Raw genomic sequence first — 25,985 nt, forward strand, 5'->3', positions numbered from 1 at the left:
TTTATTTTTTGCTGTTGTTGTTTAGTGCTGTAATAATGATCCTTCTGTACACTATGAATATATATTACTCTCACTAGTTAATAAAGAACTCACTGGCTGGTGGCAGGAAGTATAGGCAGGACAGCCAAACTGAGAATGCTGGGAGGAAGAAGGGCAGAATCAGTGGAGTCGCCTAGAGACACAGAGGGAGCAAGACATGCTGGAGGACAGGTAAATCCATGAGTCACATGGCAATACACATATGAATAGAAATGGGTTAATTTAAGTTGTAAGAGCTAGTTAGTAACAAGCCTGAGCTACTGGATGAGCATTGATAATTAATATAAGCCCTGGTGTGTTTATTTGAGAGTGACTACAGGACAGAAAAACTCCACATAGTTTAGTTCATTTTTTGTTTGTTTTTTTAAAGAAAGAGTCTCTGCTAGTGGCCATACCAGAAGAGCAGAAGGTGGCAACTGACTTCAGGAGATCAGCCCACCAGAATGCAAGGCACTGGTGAGTGAATCTTAGATAGGGAAGGCCTCAAGGTCTTTGGCTCCAGAATGTCTCTTGCTACTGTTGTGCCTTTACATGTTTGCCACTACCATTTTTCTCTGGTATCTGGCAGGGTGTGAATGGGTGTTGGGGGATCCCCACTGCCTTTAATATGGTGTGATTATCTCATGGAAATATCCTGTTCTACTGGGCATTTTTACCTGTGGATTTTTATGAAGATAATTTCTTCTTAAGCTGTACTGTTTAATTGAAGTAATAATTTTATACAATAATAATGTTAGTTTAAACAGAAATTTGATGATTAAAGATTTCTAATAAATATAGTAAGGGATTATGATAGAGGTTAGTTTAGTGGGAAAATTAATATAGGTGAAGATAGGCTATAACGCTGCCCTGCTCCTGATGAAGCAGGGGCTGCAGAGAATAGAAAATAACAACAAGGAAGTGTCATACAGCTAGGACTTACGGGTTTCTCTTGAGGAGTCGTATAGACTGTGGCTTAGTTTAATGATTAAGAAAAACAATTATGTCCCAGAGGGTAGGCTAGCTCAAGTTCTTTTAATCTTAATACTGGGAGATGTATTCATGAGTTTTGATGTGCATCATAGCAAAAACAAAGCTTTAAATAATGACAAGGTTAGATTAAGATGTTTTTGTTAACGGCTTTGAGGTAAAAAAAAAAAAACTTTGGGGAACAATTTAAAGTTTAGAAAGACACATAATTGAATTAGGGACTTGTTGAGGTCAAGAAACAAGAACAAAGATAGCCCTGTTATTATTAGCTGATGTGCCTTTCTTGCTAGGATGGGTTGGTGATCAAAGGTGATGATTAATTCCTTGTACCCATTTCTGTCCTCAGCTTCCTGATATAAAAAACTGTTGATGAGTGGGTATGCACTCTGAGGATTTAAAATAGATCTGACTGATGGTTTTCATATATAAAAGTTTAGATTTGTGATTATTTTAAGATTTTTTTAATAAGATTACTTTTTGAGATAAATAATAAAGTGATTGATCCTTTCTTTGTAACAGCAAAATGCAGCCTGCCAGTAAAAGAACTGGTTGAGAAAAATACCTTCCTTCTTGCTTATACTTTGTTAATATATAACAAGCTGCTTAGACATGCTTGTATGTGGGTTCTTGGGAATAATTTGTTTTTCACCTATAATACATAAAATGTTTAATCATGTAAGGGATATAGAAAAATGATGTTTTTTTACTTGTATTCATTGTAATCATTCACTTGAAAAATAGAATGTAACTGCACAGTAATTTTTATATTGCTTGAAAGATTTTATTGGGGTACACAAGCTGTAAGGGAAAAATTAATGACACACAGAAGGGAAACACCTGGCTAGAATTAAGAAAAGAGAGATGATAGAAAGATCCTGAAAGTGTGTGTGGATGTGTGTGTGCATGTTTCCCTTTCTCACTGGCCCCAGAGAGTTAAGTTTTGCCCCATTCACCAACCCCAGTGAATTAAGTTTTACTCCCTTAGATAGAAAAATCAAAGTGAGTGATTAGTTCACTGACTCTGTGGCTCTCCTCAACTCCTGAGCTGCTGAAGACTGGCCCTCACAGCAGCAGGTCTCTATGCAGTCCTGACTGTCCCAGAACTTGCTATGTAGACAAGGCTAGCCTCAAACTCACAGAGATCTGCCTGCCTCTGTTTCCCAACTGCAGTGATTAGAGGTATTTGCAACCACACCTGGCTCAGATTTTCTGATCTGAAAATAGAACCATGCAGCCTCACTTGAGTTGGGAGTTCCTTTTCTTTTCTTTCTTTTTCTTTCTTTCCTTCTTTCTTTCTTTCTTTCTTTCTTTCTTTCTTTCTTTCTTTCTTTCTTTCTTTCTTTCTTTCTTTCCTTCCTTCCTTCCTTCCTTCCTTCCTTCTCTCTCTCTCTCTCTCTCTCTCTCTCTCTCTCTCTCTCCCTCCCTCCCTTCCTTCCTTCCTTCCTTCCTTCCTTCCTTCCTTCCTTTCTTTCTTTCTTTCTTTCTTTCTTTCTTTCTTTCTTTCTTTTTTTGGTTTTTCTAGACAGGGTTTCTCTGTTGAGCTTTGCACCTTTCCTGGAACTTTGTAGACCAGACTGGCCTCGAACTCACAGAGATCCACCTGCCTCTGCCTCCCGAGTGCTGGGATTAAAGGCATGCATCACCACCGCCCGGCGGAGTTCCTTTTCTTAACATAATACTGACAACCTTCCACGTTGCAGTCTAGACAGTGGCTACCATTTGCACTGAGTGTAGATATGCCAGTTTTGACCCAGGTCCCAGTTGACAGACATTTGGTTTTTTTCTATTATTCCTTTGTTTACACTTGCAAAAGTATATATTCTTTGTCCTTACTGGACTTAGTTTTCAAATTTTAATTTAAATTTGCACTTAGAAACAGCTTATGTTTCAACAAGAAAACCAATTAGGCCTCAGGTAAGAACCTTCACCACTGTCCTGCTGCCTGACTTACCTATGGGTTATGGAACAAGTACTTGGAAACTCCTCACTCGAACATTAAGAGTAAGGTAAAAGCCCAGTATCTTGCTTTTGTTTGTGCCCATTTTATTTTGGGTCAGTCTTATTAGCTCGGAACATATGCATACTAATCATTGAATGAGTGACTATCTAAAATTAGTGAGACAAGGTTGATTAGCCCTAAATTTACCTAATCTACTTCATCCTATTTCAGGGCTGAGGCACAGATATAACAATAGGTTAGGTATTTTACTGTCAGCTTTTACAAAGTCCTGTTAAAATTCCAGAAAAGGCTCCTAGAAGTCTCTCTATTCATTGTCCTGAACCTGCAGTTCCCATAGATTCCAGAAACAGAGATCACCTCACAATGAGATCACTCCTAAATGGTAGCAATTACTTCACAATGTAAACTGAGGCTGTACCTCTCTTCACCCAAGCAGGAATGACTACCCAAGTACTAGAGATAGTGAGCAGCCAGACTACAGTTTGGCCAAGTCTTCTGGCTGGGCACATTCTCATCCTACTCCAGTGTTTCCTCTTTCTGGATCTAAGGCTCATGTCAATATCCTGACGCTGGGCTGGAAAACCCAACCTCTACCTTCCCAACAAGGACTCAGTGATTCAAATTGAGTGTCAGGATCTAATTTCTTGGGGATGTCATCCACTGCCCACTCCCACCCCCAACTTCTGGCCTAGGATTCTGGTTACAGCTTCATCTTAGGAGATTCTCTTAAGCCTGAAGATGAATTACTGCTGACATTTGGGCAAAGAAATCAAAAGATGTCGGCATCTACATTTGTCACCCTGGGTTACTTAAAGGTGACAATATGCACACATCAAGACAACTTCCAAAGCCACTCCTTAGCCCTGAGACATCAATAGCCCTCTATTTATCCTCAACTTAGTAAAGGTAAGACAGTAACCCAAAACAAAGAAATGGTCACAGGAAGAAGGGAATTTAGGGCCTGTACTTCTGTTGCAGAAGGAGTAAGGCTACATAAATTATGACTTACTGAGATAAACTAAAATTAAAATGTTTGAGAAAAAGGTAACAGCTTAAAGTTCAAGTATACACATAAAACATTTGACTGGATTCACAGTCTTCTAGGCCTTTGGAAATTGAAGGAAGCAATAAACAAATAACACATTCACTAAAGACAGGAACTAGCTTCAGAGACTATGACTGAAGCACTAACCCTGCTCAACTCAAGCAGAAGAATCCACTCCAGAGTCACAGCAAGATGATGACTACATGGCACACAAAAAGCCCTGTCAACAAGTGGGAAGTGAATCTATCATCTCTAGAGAATGCAAAGCACAAATGTCTCTGAATTACATGACAATGTATTACATTTCTCACTTATACCTGATTAAAGAATAAAACAGGAGCTTGAAAGCAGGGGATGGGAAAAAACGGAAAACTAACAAAGAGCGAAGGTACCATGCTGTGGGTATCTTTCTGTATGCTGTGAATATGTGTTGCTCTGATTGGTTGATAAATGAAGCTGCATTGCCTATGGCAGGCAGCTTAGAGAAAGGTGGAAATCCAAGCAGATAGGCAGGAAGAGAAAGGAGAGGCAGAGGAGATACCATCCCATTGTCCAGGGAGCAGCAAGTAACAGAACACAGGTAATGCCATGGCAACGTGGCAACTTACAGATTAATAAAAATGGGTTAAGTTACAAGAGCTAGCTAGCGAGAAGCCTGCCATATGGCATGCAATTGGTAATTAATATAAGACTCTGAGTAATTATTTTATAAGCTGCCACCAGACAGCTGGGGCTTGGTGGGACCGGAGGAACTTAGCACCGTGGGGCCTGGGTAGGACTGGAAAAACCTTCCAACTACAGTACCATCACTAGTGTTATACTATACAAGGCATTTTATTTTAGGAAACAATACTAAATATCTTTCACAATACTAGTTAAAATAGATGATTTACATAAAAAAATAGCATTCCTTTGGTTGGAACAGTAGTTTGGGGCTTATTCCCCCACCCTATTCCTAAAGAACCCTTCCATTTAAAAAAACAAAACAAAAACAAAAATCTTCCATTTAATTTGGGCTGGTCAGATGGCTCAGCAGGTAAGGGCATCTGCCTTTGCGGGGGGTGGGTGTGGGGGGGGAGAGATACAGCTTGACCACACAGCTTAGGGGTCCAGACACAGCTTCTGTGACGGATTTATTGATAGGCAATACTCGGATCCAGGAAAGTCCATAAGCTGACTCCACACAAGGATGGGCTAGCATCTAAGGAGAAGTACCTGACATCCCAAACATTCCAACTGTTAAGATTAGATAAGATCTCCAGATGTCCCAGAGTCTAGCACATACCTATTCCCCTTTTACAGATACCCATAGACAAATGTCAGCCAATCAGGGTCCTGAACCCTGGAAATACCCTCACCCCAACCTCTGTCATGATAAAAAAAAAAAAAAAAATCATCCCTCATGCTTGAATAAAGGCTCTTTGCTTTTACATATGGGATTGGGTCTCTGTGATGGTCTTTTGGGGTCCCCGTGATCTGGGCATAACACCTTCAAATCTGACGACAAGCCACATGGCAGAAGGAGAGAATCGACTCTTTTCAGCCGACCACCGACCTCCACAGAATGCACCATGGCCCATGTGCCTCCACTCCTACCCAAACTCCACACTCCAAGTTTCTGACTAGAATTTAGAAAAGTATATTTTAAGGTAAAAAAATATGTGTGTGACTGGGCAGTGGTGGCACACGCCTTTAATCCCAGCACTCAGGAGTCAGAGGCAGGTGGATCTCTGAGTTTGAAGCCAGTCTGGTCTACAGAGTGAGTTCCAGAACAGCCAGGGCTATACAGAGAAACCCTGCCCGGGGTGGGGGGGATGGGTGGGGGTGTTGTATATTCAGGTTTTCTGATGAAATATAAAAGGGTAGGATGGGACAAACTGCTAATTTTTAGGAGTCTTGTTTTCTGACCAAACCTGAAAATGCAGGCTATAAACACAGATAATTTGCATGGTCATTGCTGTGTGGGAGTACTCAGATGTTAGCAATGAGACAGTCAGAAGGGGCAGAACAACACCATGCATAAAAGCAGACATGAGAGCACACACCACCTTCTGCACTAGGTGGGTGATATGCACAAAAGGGCTGCTGCATTCCCCAGGACTCTCACTATGAGGGAGGGTCCTCACTCAGGCACCAGGTACCCTCACAACACAAGGAGGTAATAAATCCTTCACAAACCAGTCTAAGTTACATAATCAAAACAGCTTCCTAACATGAGACTGGGATATTTTATGATTTGTGATCTTTTCCTTTAAAAAAAAAAAAATCAAAAGAAGCCAGGTGGCGGTGCTGCATGCCTTTAATCCCAGCACTAGGGAGGCAGAGGAAGCTGGTGTAGTGGTTTGAAAGAAAATGGCCCCCATAGGAAGTGACACTATTAGGAGGTGTGGCTTTGTTAGAGTGGATGTGGCCTTGTTGGAGGAAGTGTGTCACTGTGGAGATATGCTTTGAGGTCTCCTATGCTCAAGCTATGTTCAATGTAGTACAGACTCTGGCTGCCTGCAGATCAAGATGTAGAACTATCAGCTTCTTCTCCAGCATCATATCTGTATGCTATCATGCTTCCCATCATGATGATAATGGACTAAACCTCTGAAACTGTAAACTAGCTTCAATTTAATGTTTTCCTTTTGTAAGAGTTGCTATGGTCATTATGTCTCTTCACAGAAATAGAAACCCTAACTAGGACAGCTGGTGTGGTAGTCATACCCATGACCCTAGCACTTGGAAGAGAGCACTTGAGAGGCAGAGGCAGGGAACTGTCAGTGTAAGTAAGGCCAGTGTGGTTTTGAAGAGCTCCAGGCCAGGCAGGACTACATGTGAGACTGTGTCAAATGAAGATTCTGACTGTTTCAATATAAACCTGAAGATCGGAACATACCAATCTACCAAACATGCTCAAAAGACAGGTTATTATGAATCTCAGTTAAAAAAATGATATGGCAGCTACAGTGAGCGGTGTGACTGAACTGTCCCCACATCTCCAACATTTGCATCCTTGGTCCCCAGTTGGTGGCTGTTTGGGCATGCTTAGGACAGGCGGTCTTGTTGGAGGAAATATGTCACTGGGGATGGTCTTGGAGGTGTCAAAAGACTCTTACCATTTGCTCTGTTTCCCGTCTGTGGTTTGAGATGTGAGTCCCCAGCTCTCAGTGTCTAGTTCTAGTTGCCATGCCTGCTTGCTGCCATGCTTCCCTGCCTTAACAGTGATGGACTCTGACCCTCTGGAACTGTAAGCACAAAATACGCTCTTTCTTCTATACGTTGCCTTGATCATGATGTTTTATCACAGCAACAACAAAGTAATTAATACAGCTTTGTGGCTTTTGAAATGTGTGACTTGTTGGACATGGAGCAAACAAGTAAGACTTATAATAAGAAATGCTGTTTTTAGATTTTAGTCACTCTATGAAATGAAACACCAACTACCCTGATGCAATCACTACACACTGTATAAATGAACTGAAATGTCATGTTGAACCCAGTCAATAAATGTGACTACTATCCACCAATTCATACTAAAAATAGAGCCAGGCATGGTGATGCATGCCTGTAGGCTCGGCCCTTGGGAAGTAGAGGAAGGAGGCTCAAAAATTCAAGGCCAGCTTGGGTTACAGAAATCTGCCTCAAAAAAAAAATAAATAAATAAAAACAAAAATAAAACTAGAAAATAAAATCTAGTCCCTCTAAATAGTTCCTGAGAGAACAGACAGTAAATTGCCTGCAGCATCATCGAGTCAGAATCAGAGCAAGCGTCACTTCCATTCGAATTCCACTTAGAGAACTACAACTGTAGGAAGACTGTCTCTAGAATAAGGCACTTAGAATGAATGGCCTTGAGCTTGTCAATATCACAAGGCAGGAGTTGGAAATGAAGAAGATATAAGGCCAAAAGGGGAGAAGACTGCCCATTCTGACACCCAGCTCCACTTGCCTGTCTTTTTCAAGAAGATGGTGGAGGGCCATACAACTAAGAAGGACTTTCAAAAGTCCTCCAACTCTATGAAGTACCACTTGTGGGGCAGCTAACATGTACTGCTCTGGTCTGGTAGAGCTCTGGGATCAAGAGCTCAGAGTTGAAGAGAAATTGTCAAAATTGTTTTCCCAAAGCTTCGAGCACTGCAGGAAAGTATGTAAGAGGAATGGCACAGTCTCCCTGAAAGACAGTGTGACAGTTTCTCAAACTTAAAAGCAGACTTACCATGTGACCCGGCAAAAAGAAGAAAGCACGGTCACAAAGAGATACCTGCTGATGTTCACAGCAGCATCATTCACAGAGGGAAGCAGCCCAAGTGTCCATCAAAGGAAAACTGGACAAGCAGCATTTGGTCTTCCACACAGTGGAACACTAACTTTAAAAGTGAAGGAAATTGTGAATTTGAGGCCAGCCTGGTCTACAGAGCGAGTTCCAGGACAGCCAGGGCTACACAGAGAAATCCTGTCTTGAATAAACAAAGAAAGAAAAAACAAAAAAAGGAAATTCTCATATACACAACACAGCTAAACTGTGATTGTGAAAAGTCAAAGTAAGCCACAAAAGTTCAAATACTGTAGGATTCTCCTTTTATGGGGTTCCTAGACTGTCAAACCCATAGATGGAAAGTAGAGTAATATGCTGCAACAGGGGGAATAAATCACTGCTCAGGGGACACAGGTTCTCAGTCATTCAAGTAGAAAAAGAATGTGAGGGAACAGCCAAAAAATTTAAATGTGCTTAATGCTACTGAACTATACACTAAAACACTGGAAATTTTTACCTAAATTTAAAAGTAAAGTGGTGAAAAAACAACTAATTAAAAATCTGTTCACCTATTTTCAGGAAAAAATATTCTATTTCATGGTATTTAGACTCTGAACCATCCATACTCAGATCTTCCCTAATAGATGGGCAGTGGTACCTGAGCATCAGTGAGGCACTGTCAGGTCACAAGCCATGTGACAGCTGGGTAAACTCACAGATGACCGTGACTCTTTAAAATGTGTTTTATGGTACTGTGATGGTTTGAAAAAAAAAAAAAAAGTGCCCAAAGGAAGTGACACTATTAAGAGGTGTGACTTTGTTGAAGTACATATGGCCTTGTTGGATAAAGTATGTCACTGTGGAGGCGGGCTTTGAGGTCTCATATATGCTCAAGCTATGCCCAGTGTCTCAGACCACTTCCTGTTGCCTGTGAGTCAAGATATAAGAACTCTCAGCTCCTTCTCCAGCACCATGTCTGCCTGCACACTGCCTTGCTTCCCACCATGATGATAATGGACTGAACCTCTGAACTGTAAGTGAGCCACCTCAATTAAATGTTCCCTTTATAAGAGTTGCCGTGGTCATTCTGTCTCTTCACAGCAATAAAAACCCTAACTAAGATGGGTACTTTGGAAAATAAAAGAAATCCTACAAGCAAACCACAATTCTCTAATGCCCTTTCACCCACAGCCTGACAATTCATAACCAGGAAGTCTATTTCAGTGGCTCTCAGTTGAGTGAACGTTAAAGGTTACAAAAGTAAGCAAGAGAAAAATATGACTTCATAACTAAGCTTGCCCCATTGGGAATCCAGACCTAGAATTGAGGTCAGAATAGCATTTCTCATCTTTACAGTAAGCTGAAGTTACACAGCAATTCCAAATACAGTTTCAATAGACCCTCTTTCCTATTTCCAAAGGAAATGTTACTATTTTAAGCTTCTAGGATATAGAGACTGAATTCAAGTGATCAGATCACAGTCATCTAGTACTACTTGGGCATGGTAATAACCCAGGCTTTTAAGTTCAAATCCACTCTTATAACTCCATAACTGACATCTTTAGTCAAAGGCTTTACTGATCCCAAGTTACAAAACCCAAGGACAAAAGCAATGCCTATGACTTGGGGGATTTGACAAGGAAGAGGAAGGTCTCACTTGCTGCCTCACAGGGAAAGACTTGACTTGACGTCACCACAACCCACCACTCAGGAGATCTATAAGATCAAGAAGGATTATAGATTACATGTTGAAACCTTTTCGAAGGAAAGTCACTCAAAAGGCATAGCCTCTATCCACTAAGATTGCTAGATTCTTTTTTTTTTTAAATATTTTTTTATTATGTATACAGTATTCTGTCTATGTGTATGCTTACAGGCCAGAAGAGGTCACCAGATTGAATTATGGATGGTTGTGAGCCACCATGTGGTTGCTGGGAACTGAACTCAGGACCTCTGGAAGAGCAGACAGTGGTCTTAACCACTGAGCCATCTCTCCAGCCCAGATTCCTAGATTCTTACCACGGGGACTGATAACTGTGAAAGATAAGCAAACATCCCCCAAGCCCCCAGCAGGCCTGGTGTCTAAAGTGGGCTGGAGGAGTAGCCAACAGTGAGCACCTGCAGTTGGTTCAGATGACAGACACTGAACATGAGCGCACTGCACACTTCAATTGCTAAAAGAGGGCCTCGATGAAGAGTGAGGTAACTAGATGTGCTACTGGAGGGCAAGAAGGATGGATGGAGCTGGGGGTCTGCTGAGCCTCACCATTTCTTTCACCAGGGTATGGGAACTTGCTGGTACCATGAGCTGTGCCTTCTTAATTCTCTTTCAGCATGGGTGAATGGTCAGAGTTCTCACAGGCACAGGTGGGGGCAGGCTGTGAACATCAATCTACTGTCTAGGAGGTGGGAACAGGAATGGAGGCTAAGAGCCTCAAGTTAATGTTATCTATCCATCTGACCTGCCAAATAGTTAAGAGTGCCACTATGCAAGACAGTGGCCCTGCCAGTGACAATTAAGTGCTGAAGCAAACAGACCGTGAACAAAGTAAACCAGACATTCTAACAAGTGTCATGAGGGTAACAGCCATGAGGTAGGACTGAGAGTGCCTGTGAGACCACAGAGGGCCTTTCTGACAAGATGGTATAGAAGCTTAGACACAGGAACAGAGGTGAAGGGGATGCTTCCCAGCTGTTAAGAGGATATTGGTAAGTGCTAAGGCCCCAAGGTGGAAATGAGTTTAACGTGTTGAAAGAAAGGTACAACTTAAAGGTGAGCATGAGCTGTGAGTGATGTTACGGGGAAAGCTGAAGGCCACATCAGTTAGGGCCTTGATCCCAGAAGTCTGGATTTTATATTCAATGATGGAGGAATTCATTTTACATTTTTAGCAGATGAAACTGGCCAAACAGATCAAAAAACAAAACCCTGGAAATTATCTATTAAAATGTCTCATATGAATAGAACTTTCCACTACAATCCAAGAGAGATCATAGCTTACTTGGTGTGGTGGTTTGAATGAAAATGGCCCCCATAGGCCCCATAAAGAGTGGCATTACTAGAAGTGTGGCCCTGTTGGAGTAGGTGTAGCATTGTTGGAGGAAATATGTCACTGAGGGTGGGCTTTGAGGTTTCAAATGCTCAAGTCAGGCCCAGTGCAGCTCTCTTTTCCTGCTGCCTGACAATCAAGGTGTAGAACTCTCAGCTACCTCTCCAACACCATGTCTGCCTGTGTGTTGCCAGGCTTCCCACCATGATGATAATGGACTAAACCTCTGAACTGTAAACAAGCCCCAATTGAATGGTCTCCTTCATAAGAGTTGCTGTGGTCATGGTGTCTCTTCATAGCAATAGAAACTCTAACTAAGACCCTTGGTATTAGAGTATATGCCACTAAAACTTTCCAGGACTCTTCTAGGATGAAAAGAAGTATAGAGAATGAGGCGATACGCATCTTCAAAACCTTCAGGAAATTTCCAAGCTACCATTATGTCCCTGGCTCTGCAATCCCAATCCAAAGGGCTCCTGTGGCAGCTGTGGAGGGTAGCCACCATCCAGTACCTTCATTCTCTGCCCTGAGCAAAAAAACTAGCTTCTGTAGGCCCTGGGTTTTTCAAAGCAACTGCAATGCAAAAACCCAGTGTATACCAGGGAAAGAATGTCTCTATAACCTTTGCCCTTCTTTCATGCTATGCCAACCACAGCAAAGAAGAAAAGTCCACACCTTTGCAAATCTGCTCAAAATGAATTCATCTGGACATTGCCAGGCACACTGAAAGAGAAGAAAAGAGATCTAATTGACCCCATTCATTAATCAACTTCCACAGAATCATTCTCCAGTGATTTCTGATACATTTGAGCTGTATTTAGGCCAGGAAAGTAGTGCTATTACTCTGCTATTACTCATACTACCCAACTTGCCATGGTCATGCCTACCCGAGGCAGGGAACCGGAGAGGTCAACTGAGCACTAAAGAACAAAAATTGTCTCTGCACCCTAGCTGTGGTTTGTCCAGTAAGGAAAAGATATGCGCTGAACAGCCCAATCCCTTCCAATTCTAATTGTTCTTTTTATCCATATATATGTAGTATCTGTCTGTGTGGGTACATGCAAATTAGTGGGAGTGCCCAAGGAGACCAAAGGAGGGTTGGATTCCCTGGAGTTGAAGTCACAGGCAGTTTTAAGATCGCAGACAAGGGTGATGTGGATCCTCTGGAAGAAAAGCAAGTGGGCTTAGCTACAGAGCCATCTCTTCAGCCCCTCCCTCTCAATCTTGAAGAGCTAATCAAAAGATCTTTGACTTCTGGGAGAAAAGAAAAACTAAGCTGATTCTGTCAGTGCAAGGTCAAGACTCAGAAAGCCTAAGAACTGGGGGCAAGTGAGGGGAATGATGCAAAACTACTGCCAGATGCTTCTAAAGAGTCAGATTTACCTGCTTTTCCACAAAAGGAGACCTCACACCACCCACAACTCTGCCCCCTGAAAAAGATATGGGGAAGGGAACAAGAAGCAGCCTTTAGCATCCACCAAGTCCAGATGAGTGCATCCACTCATCATTTCAGAAGTCATGGAAACTAACCAGCTTCACTTTCTAGCTGCTTCCTAAGAATCAGTAATAGGGTACACAGAAAAGATAATGGAACTCCAGTAGTCACTTCCTTCACTGATGAGGAGTCTGGTCCAAAGGGTTCAGTTAATGACAGAACCTGGTAGGGAACCTTAGGTCTCCTGACTTATATTCCATAGCAACTTTCATTATATATTACTGTATTATAAAGTAATAAAGTACTGACAGCAAAGAGGAACCAAATGGGTCACCACAGTTCTATTATCACACCTAGCCATTATGTACCACTCTTTTTATCACATGCTTATGGCTTCTATTATTATATTAAAATCATATTAGACTAATGTTCTTTCCAATACATAGGCCTCTCCAAATTATCAAACACAAACCAGATGTGGTGGTGTATGCCTGTAATCTGGGTACCTGGGAGGTAAAAGAAGGAAGATCAATAGTTAAAGGTCATCCTTGGTTACACAGCAAGGTAGAGGCCAGCTTGGCCTCAATGAAAACCTTGTTCCTACTCCCCCCAAAATATACTAACAACAATTTTATTAAACAGGGTGAAAAAAAGAACACTGATATGATTCACAGCACAAGTGGTATAAACCTGAAGTGATGATGATTATCTTTGTAAGAGTTAGTACCCTCCAAAATAAATTTGTCTATCTTACTAAGAAACTTAACAGCATCCAATTATTAGAACTTGGAATTCAGGTCCTTGTCATCAAGCACTTAAAGCAGAACTCTCCAGAGGTCCTGGAAGTCCTGGGATATAAGACTCAAGCTGCTAACCCTAAAATGAGTCCTCTGTACCTACCTGGAGCATCAGGTACTTGAAGAGGAATAAAAGGATCAGATACACTTAGAAGTGGGATGCCAGAGTCCACAGCCTGCCCACCCTTCCTTTTTTCAGCTGGAGTTAGTTGGAGAGGAAAGATAGGGAGAGAAAAATGAGAAAAGCAGAAAATATCAAGTAAACATTGATGCATTTACCATCTATTCATACAAGAGCTCAAATAGCAGAGAAAATTCAAATTTAGACAGAAAGGAGGGGGTGAATGGAAATAACTCAGCTAATAGCAAAACACCTAGAAGACACAGCAAGGGGTCCTGTAATACGCCATGAGATGCAGTGGAGCCAGAGCAGGACAGACATGTGTTTGAACTTGCCTTTTTTCTTAAGTGTTTGCCACCCTACGAATCTCTGCTCAGTGATTCAGTCTGTAGAAATTACTGTCTACACACACACTTTGGCACATAATGTCAATATGTGTTTATCTTCCTGTATACCTCCTCAACACCCTGCATGCCCTCCACGTACTTCCTGTGAGTCTTACTGCACCACTACAATGTGTAACAGGTGCTGTGCAACACTATGGGATGGATAAGCCCCAGCCTCTGACTCCTACCTGATGCTATTGCTAATCATGTTGTATTCAGTAAACTATAGAGTTCCAGAAACCTAAGTATCTTATAGCATATCAGGGCTTAAAACCTTTAAAGCCCTGGAAATTTCTACTACTATTTTCTTTTTCTTTTTCTCTTTTGGCAAAGAAAACAAAGACCCAAACTGAGAGACAATCTAGTGGTCTGCCTACAAAGCAAGTGTCAGAACCTGGGTCTCTTGGTTTCTACTTTAGCATTCTTTACATTTCACTTCAGTAATCAGTTTGGTTGTTAATTAAAATCCCATTTTTATTTTTATAATTTGAAAGCCAGGTATGGTGATGTACATTGTACTCGAAGTGTTCTAGAAACTGAGGCAAAAAGATCACAAGTTTGAGGCCAGCCTGGTCTATGTACATAGTGAGACTTTGTTGAAAGAAAAGAGGGGAGAGGAGGGGAGGGAGGGGAGGGGAGGGGAGGGGAGGGGAGGGGAGGGAGGGAGGGAGGATGAAGGAAGGAAGGAAGGAAGGAAGGAAGGAAGGAAGGAAGGAAGGAAGGAAGGAAGGAAGGAAGGAAGGAAGGAAGGAAGGAAGGAAGGAAAAACCCAACAACAACAAAGAAAACTGTACAGACTCACAGGAAGTTGCTGCAGGCAGAGCATGAGCTCTGCCCCAGCTTCTGCAACAAGCACACTTCTGTAACAGCAGCACAGCATCACCCATGCTATACAATACTAGGACTTGAACTATTTGGTTTTCCCTTGCACCCTGCTAAAGTTTAGATTTGAGATGTCCTCCAAAGCTCCACGAAGTTTACAGTTAACTGTCAACTTGCCATAATCTAAAATCACCTGGGAGATGGGCATCAGAGAATGTCTGTGAAGGAATATCTTCATTGTATAATTGAGGTGGAAAGGCCCTCCCCCACTGGTCACTAAATGAGAAAATGCCTTACAGCTGGATCTCAAAGAGGCATTTCCTGAGCTGAGGTTCCTTCCTCTGATGACTTTACAGCTTGTGTCAAGTTGACACAAAACCACCCAGTACAGAAAGTGTATCAAGGGTACAGGGGCTTAGGAAGCACCTACCACCATGTGGGTTTTGAGGCTCAAACTCAGGTGGTCAGGCTTGGAGACAAGTGCCTTTATCCACTGAGCCACCTCACTAGCCCATGCCAGTCTTATTAAGTGAAGAAACAAACAAATTTTAAAATATACAGATGGACATAACAGAGTCACAATCTTAAAACAAAACCTAAAATTGTACAAAATTATTATTATCACATGCATTTTGGTGAGGAAAATCTATAAATTTCATTAGATTCACAAAGATGTCTTTGACCCTAAAAAACTTAAATGCAGACTGCACATTGTGGTGGATTGAATGAGAACCGGCCCCTAGAGGCACATATATTTGAATGCTTAGTCTCCAGTTAGTGGAACTGTTTGGGAAGGACTAGAAGGTGTGGCCTTTTTGAAGAAGATGTGTCACTAGTGGTGGACTTTGAAGTTTCAAAAGTCCATATCAGGACCAGTGTTTCTCTGTCCGCTGCTTGTAGATCATGATGTAAAGCATTCAGCTACTGCTTCAGCACCATGCCTGTCTGCTTCCCACCATGATGATCATAGACTAACCCTACTGTAAGCAAGCCTCCAATTAAATGCCTTTTTTTAATGAGTTGTCTTGGTCATGGTGTCTCTTCATAGCAATAAGAACAGTGGCTAAGGATACATCAAGATGAAGTCACTATGCTATGTCTAGGTGATGAGAGCATGGATGATTTGGATTATTTCTATACAAATCTATAACTTTTATATAATAAGTATGGATAATTTTTACTAATCATGGGAAAAACAAGTCATGGATTTGATTTTTAAAAATGCACATGCACATATTAGTAGAATATCAAGTATAAGACAGTTTTTAATTCTTAGAATCCTTCAAATCATCCCAAAGACCCTAAGCAATGACAAAACCTTGCCAGAGCACTGATCCTTAAATTAGAAATATCTGCATAAGACACATCCTGAACTAGGGAGAGTAACTCCTGTATATTTTCCAGGTCACTCCACCACTTGAGTTCAAAGTGGTTTTAGATGGTCCTTAAATGTTTTTGACTGGACAACTACTGAATGAAGGAAAGGAATGAGTTACTATCGAAAACTGGGTTCTTTATGTGCTAGAGCTATCTATGAAGAGGAAACCTGAAGGTAACAACAGTGAGCCTCAGGCATGTGTCACACTCACCAGTTCCAGCAGAAAAGGAGGAAGTGGCAAAAGCATCTCCTTGTGTTGACTGGAAGCCTGGGATCAAACTCTCTGCCGAGCCACCCAGCTTCTCAGGAAGCTTTCCTAGAGGGACAAAATACCACTTGGTTCATCCTTGCAGAATCCTGGGGTGCACAGACACACAGTGAAGTGAAGAACACTATCCAATTGGACTCCACAGTTATGGCAACATCTTTACCACCAAAAAGTCCTTGTCTGTGCTGATGTTCAAAGACCATGCTCCAGCTGGAAGCAGTTTGAGAACTAAGAGGGAGTGCAGGGGAGGAAGTGGGGAGATGCTATTAAGACAGTGAGACAACAGCAATACAGACCCAAAATTAAAAAATCAAAATCTGGGGGTGGAGAGATGGCTCAGAGGTTAAGAGCACTGACTGCTCTTCCAGAGGTCCTGGGTTCAATTCCCAGCAACTACATAGTGGCTCACAACCATCTGTAATGAGATCTGGTGCCCTCTTCTGGCTGTATACATAATAAATAAATAAATCTTTAAAAAAATCAAAATCAAACAAAAAACCCTCTGGGGCAGGGCTGGAGAGATGAGATGGTTCATCATTTCAGAGTGCATACTCTTGTGCTTATGGAGTACCAAAGTTCAATTCCCAGCACCTCTATCAGGCAGCTCACAACTGCCTGTAATTCAGGCTCCTGGGAGATCTGATGTATCTGGCTTCTGTGGGCCTGCACTCACATGCATATAGCCACATATGGACACACATACAGATAATTTAAAGATAAAATAAATCTTAAAAAAAGAACCCAATGGCTCATTAATTAGACACAAACATACTAATTTTCAATAATGCACGAAGAAATGTCTATTTACAGCACAGAATAAGAAGTGGCAGAGATAACAATGAAAAGGACTTGTCAAAGAAAGTCAAATCCTACTCCCTGTCTTCTATTTAAAAGGCTGAACTAGCCAGGCATGGTGGTCCACAACTTTAATGCCAGCACTCAGAAGGCAGAGGAGCAAGTGGATCTTTGTGAATTTAAGGCCAGCCTGGTCTACACAGGGAGTTCCAGACCAGCCAGGCTACATAGTGAGATACTGTCTCAAAATGAAATCAAAATAAAATGGTAGAAAGTATGTTTTTAAAACCCTGCTGAAAAGTGAATCAGGTCCTATCATTCACCGGCTCTGCTCATTCTTTTGCTCTGTGCTGAGTACACGAAGGGTGTTTTTCTCCAACTCAACATTGGAGAGATTTCCCAGGTATCTGTGTGGTATGTATATGTCTGTCTGGGTCTGTGTGGTATGGCTATTTTGGATAGAACTATGTCTTGCATTTAAAGCATCTCCTTTCTATGGTCAGTCAACAACACACAGACTGTGACCAGGACCCAGCATCTTGTGAGGCATGCCCTCAGCTACTCATTACAGGGCAAGGCCACTGAGGATGAATGGGACATTTACACTTCTCCAAGCAATCATTCAGCTTGATGTAACTGTCCCAGTTTAGACCACTAAATCTTTTCAAGGTTTCTCCTCTACACTCACACAGTCCCTGCTGCCTCTCACAGTTGGTCAGCACTTTTGAAAGAAAAAATTAGTGCTCTGGCAAAAATGAAAATGAAAATCAGTATGCAAACCCCCAAACCAATTCTTCTTTCAAGACAGGTCCATGCTGACCTTTCCCAAGAATGTCCCTCTACAGCTAAGATACCGACACACTCAAGTTTATTCTCAGCCGACTTATAACCAAGAAAGACAGAGAAGACTCAGCCTGCTCACCTTCCCCGAGCTTGGCAAAGTCTTTGTTGAGCAGCTCTTCAGCTGTGAGTTTGGAGAAGTTGTCATCATCAAAAGGATTCCATGTTGAACCTTCGGAAGCACTGGAGACATTCTGCTGCGAGGTCCGTGGAGAGCCTGAGGGAGTGGTGGTTGCAGACCTAGGAAAGTTTCCCCCAAGGGTGAAGGAAAAGCAAATATAAAAACACAGAAGGGCCCAAACAATTTTCTCTTCATTATGGTACCAATTATTTTCTCAATCAAACCATCATTTTCCACAGTGTTTCCATAGAGGACTTCCCATAGACACTGAAAAGTTTTGTCTTTATAAATGCTGTCTCCTTCACTTAAGCTCTCATGAAATCCTGCAGCTTGCCTGTCTCCAGCAAGGCCCTTCAGGTTAGGATCCACAGCAACCTATTCTGAGGCCCATATATCAGGACTGACTCTCAGGCCTATCTTAGCTGCCTCTGACCCTTCTGGATTTGGTGTGTCCAGTACTAAGTTCTCATCACATGTTCAGAATGTTGTTCAGTGGTAGATTCACTCTATCACACAGAGAAATAGTTACCACCACCTTTGTACGCCTAGATCACCTACTTTTCCTTGAGTCTCTCTTGACTTAACTATGTTTAACTTTAGAGTACAGGGTTTCAAGGAAGCTAAGAGTCTACAATTACACTGACTTAACAATGGTCACCAAGACCGACTTTATGCAAAGCACAGAACTAGCAAGCCTACCAGGTTTGTGAAACTTACCTAAGTCTCTGACTTTGGAACTCACAAGCCAGGTTGGCCAGATACACTAATAATTCATGATAAAACATGTGATGGACACTTTAAAAAAAAAAGTCCCCAGACAAAATACTACATGAGAGGAAAGAATAAAGCCTGACATGGAGCTAAAGAGTCAAAGCATATCCTCTATGGGAGAGGGGAGCAGCAGCTCCAAAGATGAGTCAAGTCACCTGTGTAGACAGTACTTGCTAAGGTAGCTACCCTCCAAATATTGGGGGTCCAATGAGGAACTGTCAGTACAGGAAGACTTGGTCAAAGGGTTTAGAAAACACTCTACAGAGCAGAGAACAGATGGGAGAAAGGAAACTGAAAAGACAGAACTGTACAGTGCACACATGGTGGGCAAGTCCATAATGTTACTAAATACAGACATGCACTGGCACAAGTATACTACCATACCTCCACAAGCTTATGCAAAGAATCATACAATAGTAACCCAGAGCAGCCCTTGCCCACCTGGGAAGAACAAACATACTTAGATTTATTGAGACTGGCCTCAGCTGCAGCTGCCTGGAGCAGCTGGGTTGATTTGCTGGCAGGAACCCCAAAGACTGCACTGTGGGTTACATCACTGAGAATCCGCCTGTGCCCAGCACGTTGGGTTTTGGGGGATGATGGAGGAGTGAGAGATCCAACTTTCTGACCCTGGATGGTTGGAGGTGGAGTTGTCTGAACCTTTGGCTGTTGTCTTGGTGGAGCTTGAATCTGCTAGGGAGAGAGAAATGCAAAGCTTCATTATGAACAAACAAAAAAGAAAAAGAGGAGGAGAAAATGGAAAACAAAAACAAATCAATAACCAACTATTTAACACCTCATTTGCTCATAAAAGATTTGAATGGCCAAGGTTATCAACAGCATCAGAAAGAAAATCAAGGCACCAACCATCTGAGCTGCATCGGAGATTGACATCACCAAGGAACTGCCTGGTTCTTATACACATTCAGTTTCCATTAGCTTCAATATACAAGTCAACCAGATGTAATAGAACTACCAGCCTAAGACTACAGAAGCTATTCCCAACCCTAAAGACCTAGAAGGTATCTTAAAGGACCCCCTTTTACTTCTGAGGACAAACAACACCTCATCAGGAATGCTTCCATGGGGCAGGCTATAGATTCTACCTTCTATTACAGCTAGAAGAGAAGATACACTCCAGCCAAGATGCTCTGGAGCATGACGGCTTCTGCTGAGAGTAGTGCACTCCCTCTTACCCTAAGGAGAATGAATCAGACAATCCCAGGGTGACTGAAACATGGGAGCTCTTGTTTTATGTTATTAAGGGCCTTCTTTTCACTGATGGGATGGATCCACAAGAACCTAATGTGGTGGTATTCTAATTGTACTGAAATGTGATTTTGATTGTATGTTAATAAATAAAGTTGCCTGGGGGTCAGAGCTATTAGAGCCATAGAAAGAGCATGGCGGTGGTGGCACACGCCTTTAATCCCATAGATCTCTGTGTGTTCAGGGATACAGCCAGCATTGGAGACATACGCCTTTAAGACCTAGAGGGTTGTACATACAGACAGTGACGAGGCAGTCACGTGTTTGGGTTTACAACCAATGAGTAGGCAGAATGACTTTGAACCTATGGACACACAAGGAAATAGCTCTCTTTTCGAGAAGCTGGGACACAGAGGAGGAAGGGTGAGATTTTAGCTCTGAGCTCTGACCTCTTGGCTTTCTCTTTTACATTGTTTCTGTGTTTCTTATTTAATAAGACGGTTGGTTACATCAACAACCTAATTTTTCTGTTTCAACCCCATAGCAAAAGTGCAACGCTGGTTTAGTAGGATTTACTTGCTCCAATTTTCCTTGAGAAATGGCACTGAAGATCAGTGGAAAATACAGTGAGACAGAAGAAAAACTTTAATGCTAACTGGACTAATAGAAGGACTCTTGAGAAGAGGTCCACAGAACAATAAACAAGTAGGAATGTAGCTGTGTGGCCATGTAAGTGGTCCTTAGCACAAACTACCTGTATCAAGCAAATTAATTTTAAAGGCATTCAGAAAGCCACCTAAGCCCTCTCCTTAGTTCTGCCAATCTGGAAATAAAAAGCCTGGATACTGAGTGCCTCAGGGACTTAACTATGCCTTCCCTCCAGTCCCTCCACTCAAGTGAGAGCTGCCTCTCCACACTGAAGCTCAGTGCCTGTTGTGTCTCTGAAGACAGACATCAAGAATTTACAAAACCATGACATAAATCTCAATGGCTTAGGAGGCTTACAGCAGGGGAGAGTGTCCTCATGCTGTCCTTAGGAGTTGGGATGTTTTTTGAGGCACACTATCTGCCTGTGTCTGTATGCCAACCACCCCATCAACAAGATGAATGACAATACAACTATACAGTTCTACTGTCAACCAAACTAAGCCAGGAAGGGTGACAGCCCACCACGGAGCAGAGAGCTCTGTAAAGGTCAGAGCACTGATGATGCATCTTCCTTTGGGGGCCCAGAGCTCCATCAGAAAGGCCTTCTGAACACCAGTATCCACAGGGGTCAGTTGTGGACTGGCTTATCTCACCAGAAAGGGTATTTCACAGTTACAATGGACTCTGTGAAGAAGCATCCACATTATTGCAAGAACACTGTCTCTTTTCTTACCTATGCTTCAAATGCAGCACACATAACAGATGCTCCAGGGAGAGGATTCCTCCTCTAACATGTGAGCAATGGAGCACTGAGCCACATCCCCAGACAGCAAGAGTTGATCATCTCTAATCTGAAAACCTGAAATCCTTAAGGCTCCAAAAACTGACACTTTCGAGTACTGACATTATGCCACATATGGAAAGTTCTATATCTGACTTCATGTAGCAGGTCGCAGCCAAAAGGCACAATACCATATACAATTATTTCACTGTACAAGTGCCTATAAAATAATTTAATTCTGTGTGTTGATTTGGATTTCACCTCCAAGATATCTCCTTATGGTTACAAGTATGCCAAACTCTCAGGTACTTTTTGGTCCTAAGCATTTTGGACAAGGAACATTCAATCCATAATATATAGTATCTCCATCCACCAGCTGCTCTGATAGCAACTCCACAGGGCAGGTTTTTATGGACAATGGAAATCAAAACAAGTAGAAACAAACCTTACAGAACAAATCCCAGAACCTTGACTTCAGAGAGAGAGAGGATCTTTAATCCTCTTGGCCATAGAACCTGACTATGGTTGGGATCTTCTGCATCACAATGTCTCCTCTTCCAAACACAGGATTAGGAAGGGGCAGAAGAGTCGAGAAACATGGTGAGTGAAGTATACCTTTAGCCTGTGCTTGGGAGGTGGAGACAGGTAGATTTCTGTGAATTCAGGGCCAAACTGATCTATACAGCAAGTTCCAAGCCAGCCTAGACTACACAGTGAGACCCAGTCTCAAAATAAATATATTAAATTAAAAACTTTTAAAAGGAGCAGGAGGGAGGGGTACACCATAGAAAGTAAAAGGGTGGGGTCTGATGTCTATTTTGTCAGAGTCTTCTTTTTTTAAAAGTACTTTAGGTGTGTGTGTGAGTTCAGGTGCCTGAGAAATTGGGATACTTTTGGAGCTTCAGTTTCATATAGCTGTGAGTTGCCCAACAGGGGTGCTGGGAGCTGAAGGTGAGTCATCTGCAGGAGCAGCCAACTGTTGTCAACACTCCCTTGTGGGTATTTTTCATATGCATGTACAGGCTTCATGGGGCTTCCATCTTGTGTCCCTATACCCAGCACCCAGGGCACAGAGCTCAGAGCTGGCTCATTCAGGACACATGAGAAGGCTGAGGGTCCACTCCCAAGACAGCAGATACTTTTTCTGGGAAAACAGAGAAGACCCTCTTAAGAAGTATCTTCAGCCGGGTGGTGGGTTAACTTAAAATGTAAGAGCTAGGTAGTAATAATCTGAGCTACTGGCCAAACATTTGTAATTAGTATTAAGCCTCTGAATGATTATTTGAGAGATGCTGTAGGACACAAAAACTCCACCTACAAAAGGGAGTGGCACTATTAGGAGGTGTGGCCTTGTTGGAGGAAATGTGTCACTGTGGGGCTGGGCTTTGAGGTTCCTTTTGCTCAAGCTTCCTCAGTGTAACTGACAGTCGACTTCCTGCTGCCTTCTGCCTACACACTGTAATGCTCCCTGCCATGATAATGGACTGAACCTCTGCAACTATAAACAAGCCACCCCAAATAAATGTTTCCTTTATAAGAGTTGCTGTGGTCATAGTGTCTCTTCACAGCAATGGAAACCCTAACAAAAACAACAGATTACTTACAAAAAAACAGGCAAGAGTGTCTGAGGTTTGCTGAAACTAGAGGCCAGTCAGAGTAGTGGTCCACTGCCACATCCAGTCAGTATCTAAAAGCAGACTCAATCTCTAAACTGACCAAATGGTTCCAGTTTCAGGATGCTCTGAAGAATAGGGCTTATGTCGAGGTAAATGGCCCCAGGCAAGCAGCCTTTGAATATCACTGCATGGCAAACTCAAACAATGTACTTCGCAGGTCACTTAAGATAAAGAACAAACAAAATGGTATCAGAATTTAGGGTAAAGGTGGGGCCACCTGTGGTGGTTTCAATAAGAATGGCCCCCAATGGTTTCATATATTTGAGCGCCTGGTCATTAGGGAGTGGCACTAGTTGAGAGGAATTAGGAGGTATGAACTTGTTAGAGTAGGTATAGCCTTGTTGGAGGAAGTGTGCTGTTGTGGGTGGGCTTTGAGGTTTCAAAAGCCTAAGCTAGGCTCAGTGGTTGTCTCTTCTTGATGCCTGCAGATACAGATGTAGAACTCCCAGCTATTTTTCCAGTACCATGTCTGCCTGCATGCAACCATGCTGTCCACCATGGTGAGAATGGACTAAGCCTCTGAAACCGCAAGCAAGCCCCAATTAAATGCTTTCTTTTATAAGAATTGACGTGGTCACAGCATCTCTTCACAACAATAGAACACTGACTAAGACACTACCTGAACCTGCTGAAACAGGCATGGATACAACAAACCAAAGTGGCCCTGAAAAAGGAACAGGGACCAGCTCGGCTCCCAAGTCTCTGGCTATTCAGCAGTAGCACTGACCAAGACAAAGAACCACTTTTTCCACCAGCATAACTTCAGTATGAAAAATAAGAAGGTTCTTTATAAATAGTCTAGAAATATTCTTTCAATCTCTACTTTCTACAGAACACCTTACACTTGGATCTGTCAAGAAAAAATGAAGTATTTTAACAACTAGGGTAGGAGAGCATCCTTACCCTAACTCAGCGCCCCCTAGAGCTGTAGCTACCTCTTCCCTTCCCCAGCCTACCGCAGGCTCCTGGGCAGCGGCTGGCTGTGGGGCTGTGGCCGGCTGTGCCTGAGGCTGTGGTACTACCACAGCAGTCTTCTGCTGCAGGGCAGTCTGCTGAGTCAGCTGCTGCTGCTGCTGCTGCTGCTGCTGCTGCTGCTGCTGCTGGTAGAAGTTCTGTATCAGCTGTTGCTGAGAGCCTCCCTGGGATACCACAGGGAATGGAGCAGTGACTGGTTGCTGGGCTGCTGGATGTGCTGCCTGAAACTGTACAGGAGAGTGGCAGGAAATGAGGAGATGAATACAAGTCTATCACAGAGCCACATTCACAAAAGACTAAAGTCTCAATAACTATAAAGACAATGTTGAAGCCAAAGGGAGGGCCCAGCAAAAGCTTGGTAGCTGGGCCAAGTAGTTCAGGACAGGACTCAGGGCATTAGAATCACACCAGCAGCATCTGCACTGCCAGACCCTACCCATTGCACCAGGCTGCTTCCCAGGTACAATCACACAGAAGCTCCAAGATTTAACTCAAGTGACTCTGAGGCCTGGAGTGAACAGAAGCAAGTGAGGGATCTCCAGTGCAGAAGAAATCCTTCTTATAAAGAATTTTGAAGCAGCCAAGAACCAAATTCATCCCTGCATGAACAGAATGCTTCAGTGATATTGCTGAAAGAGCAACTGAAATGTTAAGCAGTGACTAACACCTATCCAAACCTTGCCAAAGTTATTCCCAACAGAGCTCCCTTTATGAAATTCTGCAATCTCAAATATCCTATCACTAATGATCCTCCTCTTCTATGTGCTTTATGTGGAGTCTCACTACACTGACAAAGCTTGTTCCAAAAATGTGTGGGTTCCAGCCACCCTGCTAACTAAGCTTCCCAAGTAGCTGGGGCTAAAAATGCACCCCACACCCATCTTCCTGGCATCTCTTTCATGTCTCTCTAATTTGCGCTGCTTCAAACTTCAAATGCTAGGTACACTAACAAAGCTCAAAATAAGAGTCTGCTAATACAAAAGTAAAGTCTTGGAAAATCCTCAAAAACGTTACTGAGTTAATTGGGATAGTCCCTGGATACCATGTGTCTACTAGTGTAAAATGTCAGCAAAAACAACATGTAAGAATATAACTGCCTGTTTACAGCAATAACCAAGACCCACCCACCGGGGAATCAAAGGGCTGTGGTCTGTCCTTAAGGGTAGTAAGGGGACACTCTAAAGAAGAAGATAGCAATAAGGAGTATATATTTGCAAGAATGAGAGGACAGAATTTTGTAGATCTAACTTTAAAACTACTTACTTATTATTACACGTGCATAAAACAAAACTGATGTAGCTGGAAGTTTTTCTGTGTCCTACTTGGTCCACAGAACCAAATAAACACACAGAGGCTTATATTAATTATGAACTGTGTGGCCTATTGGCTCAGGCTTCTCGCTAGCTAGATCTTACATCTTAAATTAACCCATTTCTATAAATCTATACTTGCCATGTAGCTTGTGGCTTACGGGTATCTTTACATCTTGCTTCTCCTGGTGGCAGCTTGCAGCGTCTCCTGTTCTGCCTTTCAATTCTCTCCTCTCTAGTTAGAATGTCCCACCTAACTCTATTCTGCCTCACCATTGGCCAAACAGCTTTATTTATCAACCAATCAGAGTAACATTTTCACAGCATACAAAAAAAGACATTCCCCATC

The 25,985-nt window shown here is 42.4% G+C and overlaps 1 protein-coding gene across 18 annotated transcripts in view; it reads right to left on the bottom strand.

Moving 5' to 3' along the window:
* Positions 1-25,985, bottom strand: part of Aak1 (AP2 associated kinase 1) — a 161,111-nt gene that overhangs the window by 24,321 nt on the left and 110,805 nt on the right. For 7 of the 18 annotated variants that reach the window (XM_037203879.1, XM_037203878.1, XM_037203882.1 and 4 more), the window contains 5 exons: positions 24,287-24,553; positions 19,498-19,730; positions 18,228-18,385; positions 16,454-16,558; positions 13,639-13,734 (listed from right to left, as the gene is read on the bottom strand). In XM_037203879.1, the coding sequence (XP_037059774.1) occupies positions 13,639-13,734; positions 16,454-16,558; positions 18,228-18,385; positions 19,498-19,730; positions 24,287-24,553 (859 nt within the window). The remainder of the gene's footprint in view (positions 1-13,638; positions 13,735-16,453; positions 16,559-18,227; positions 18,386-19,497; positions 19,731-24,286; positions 24,554-25,985) is intronic. The other 11 variants (XM_028853769.1, XM_028853834.2, XM_028853751.1 and 8 more) reach the window with 7 other exon arrangements.

This window comes from Peromyscus leucopus, chromosome 3 (assembly GCF_004664715.2).
Source record: "Peromyscus leucopus breed LL Stock chromosome 3, UCI_PerLeu_2.1, whole genome shotgun sequence".
Taxonomy (NCBI): Eukaryota; Metazoa; Chordata; class Mammalia; order Rodentia; family Cricetidae; genus Peromyscus; species Peromyscus leucopus.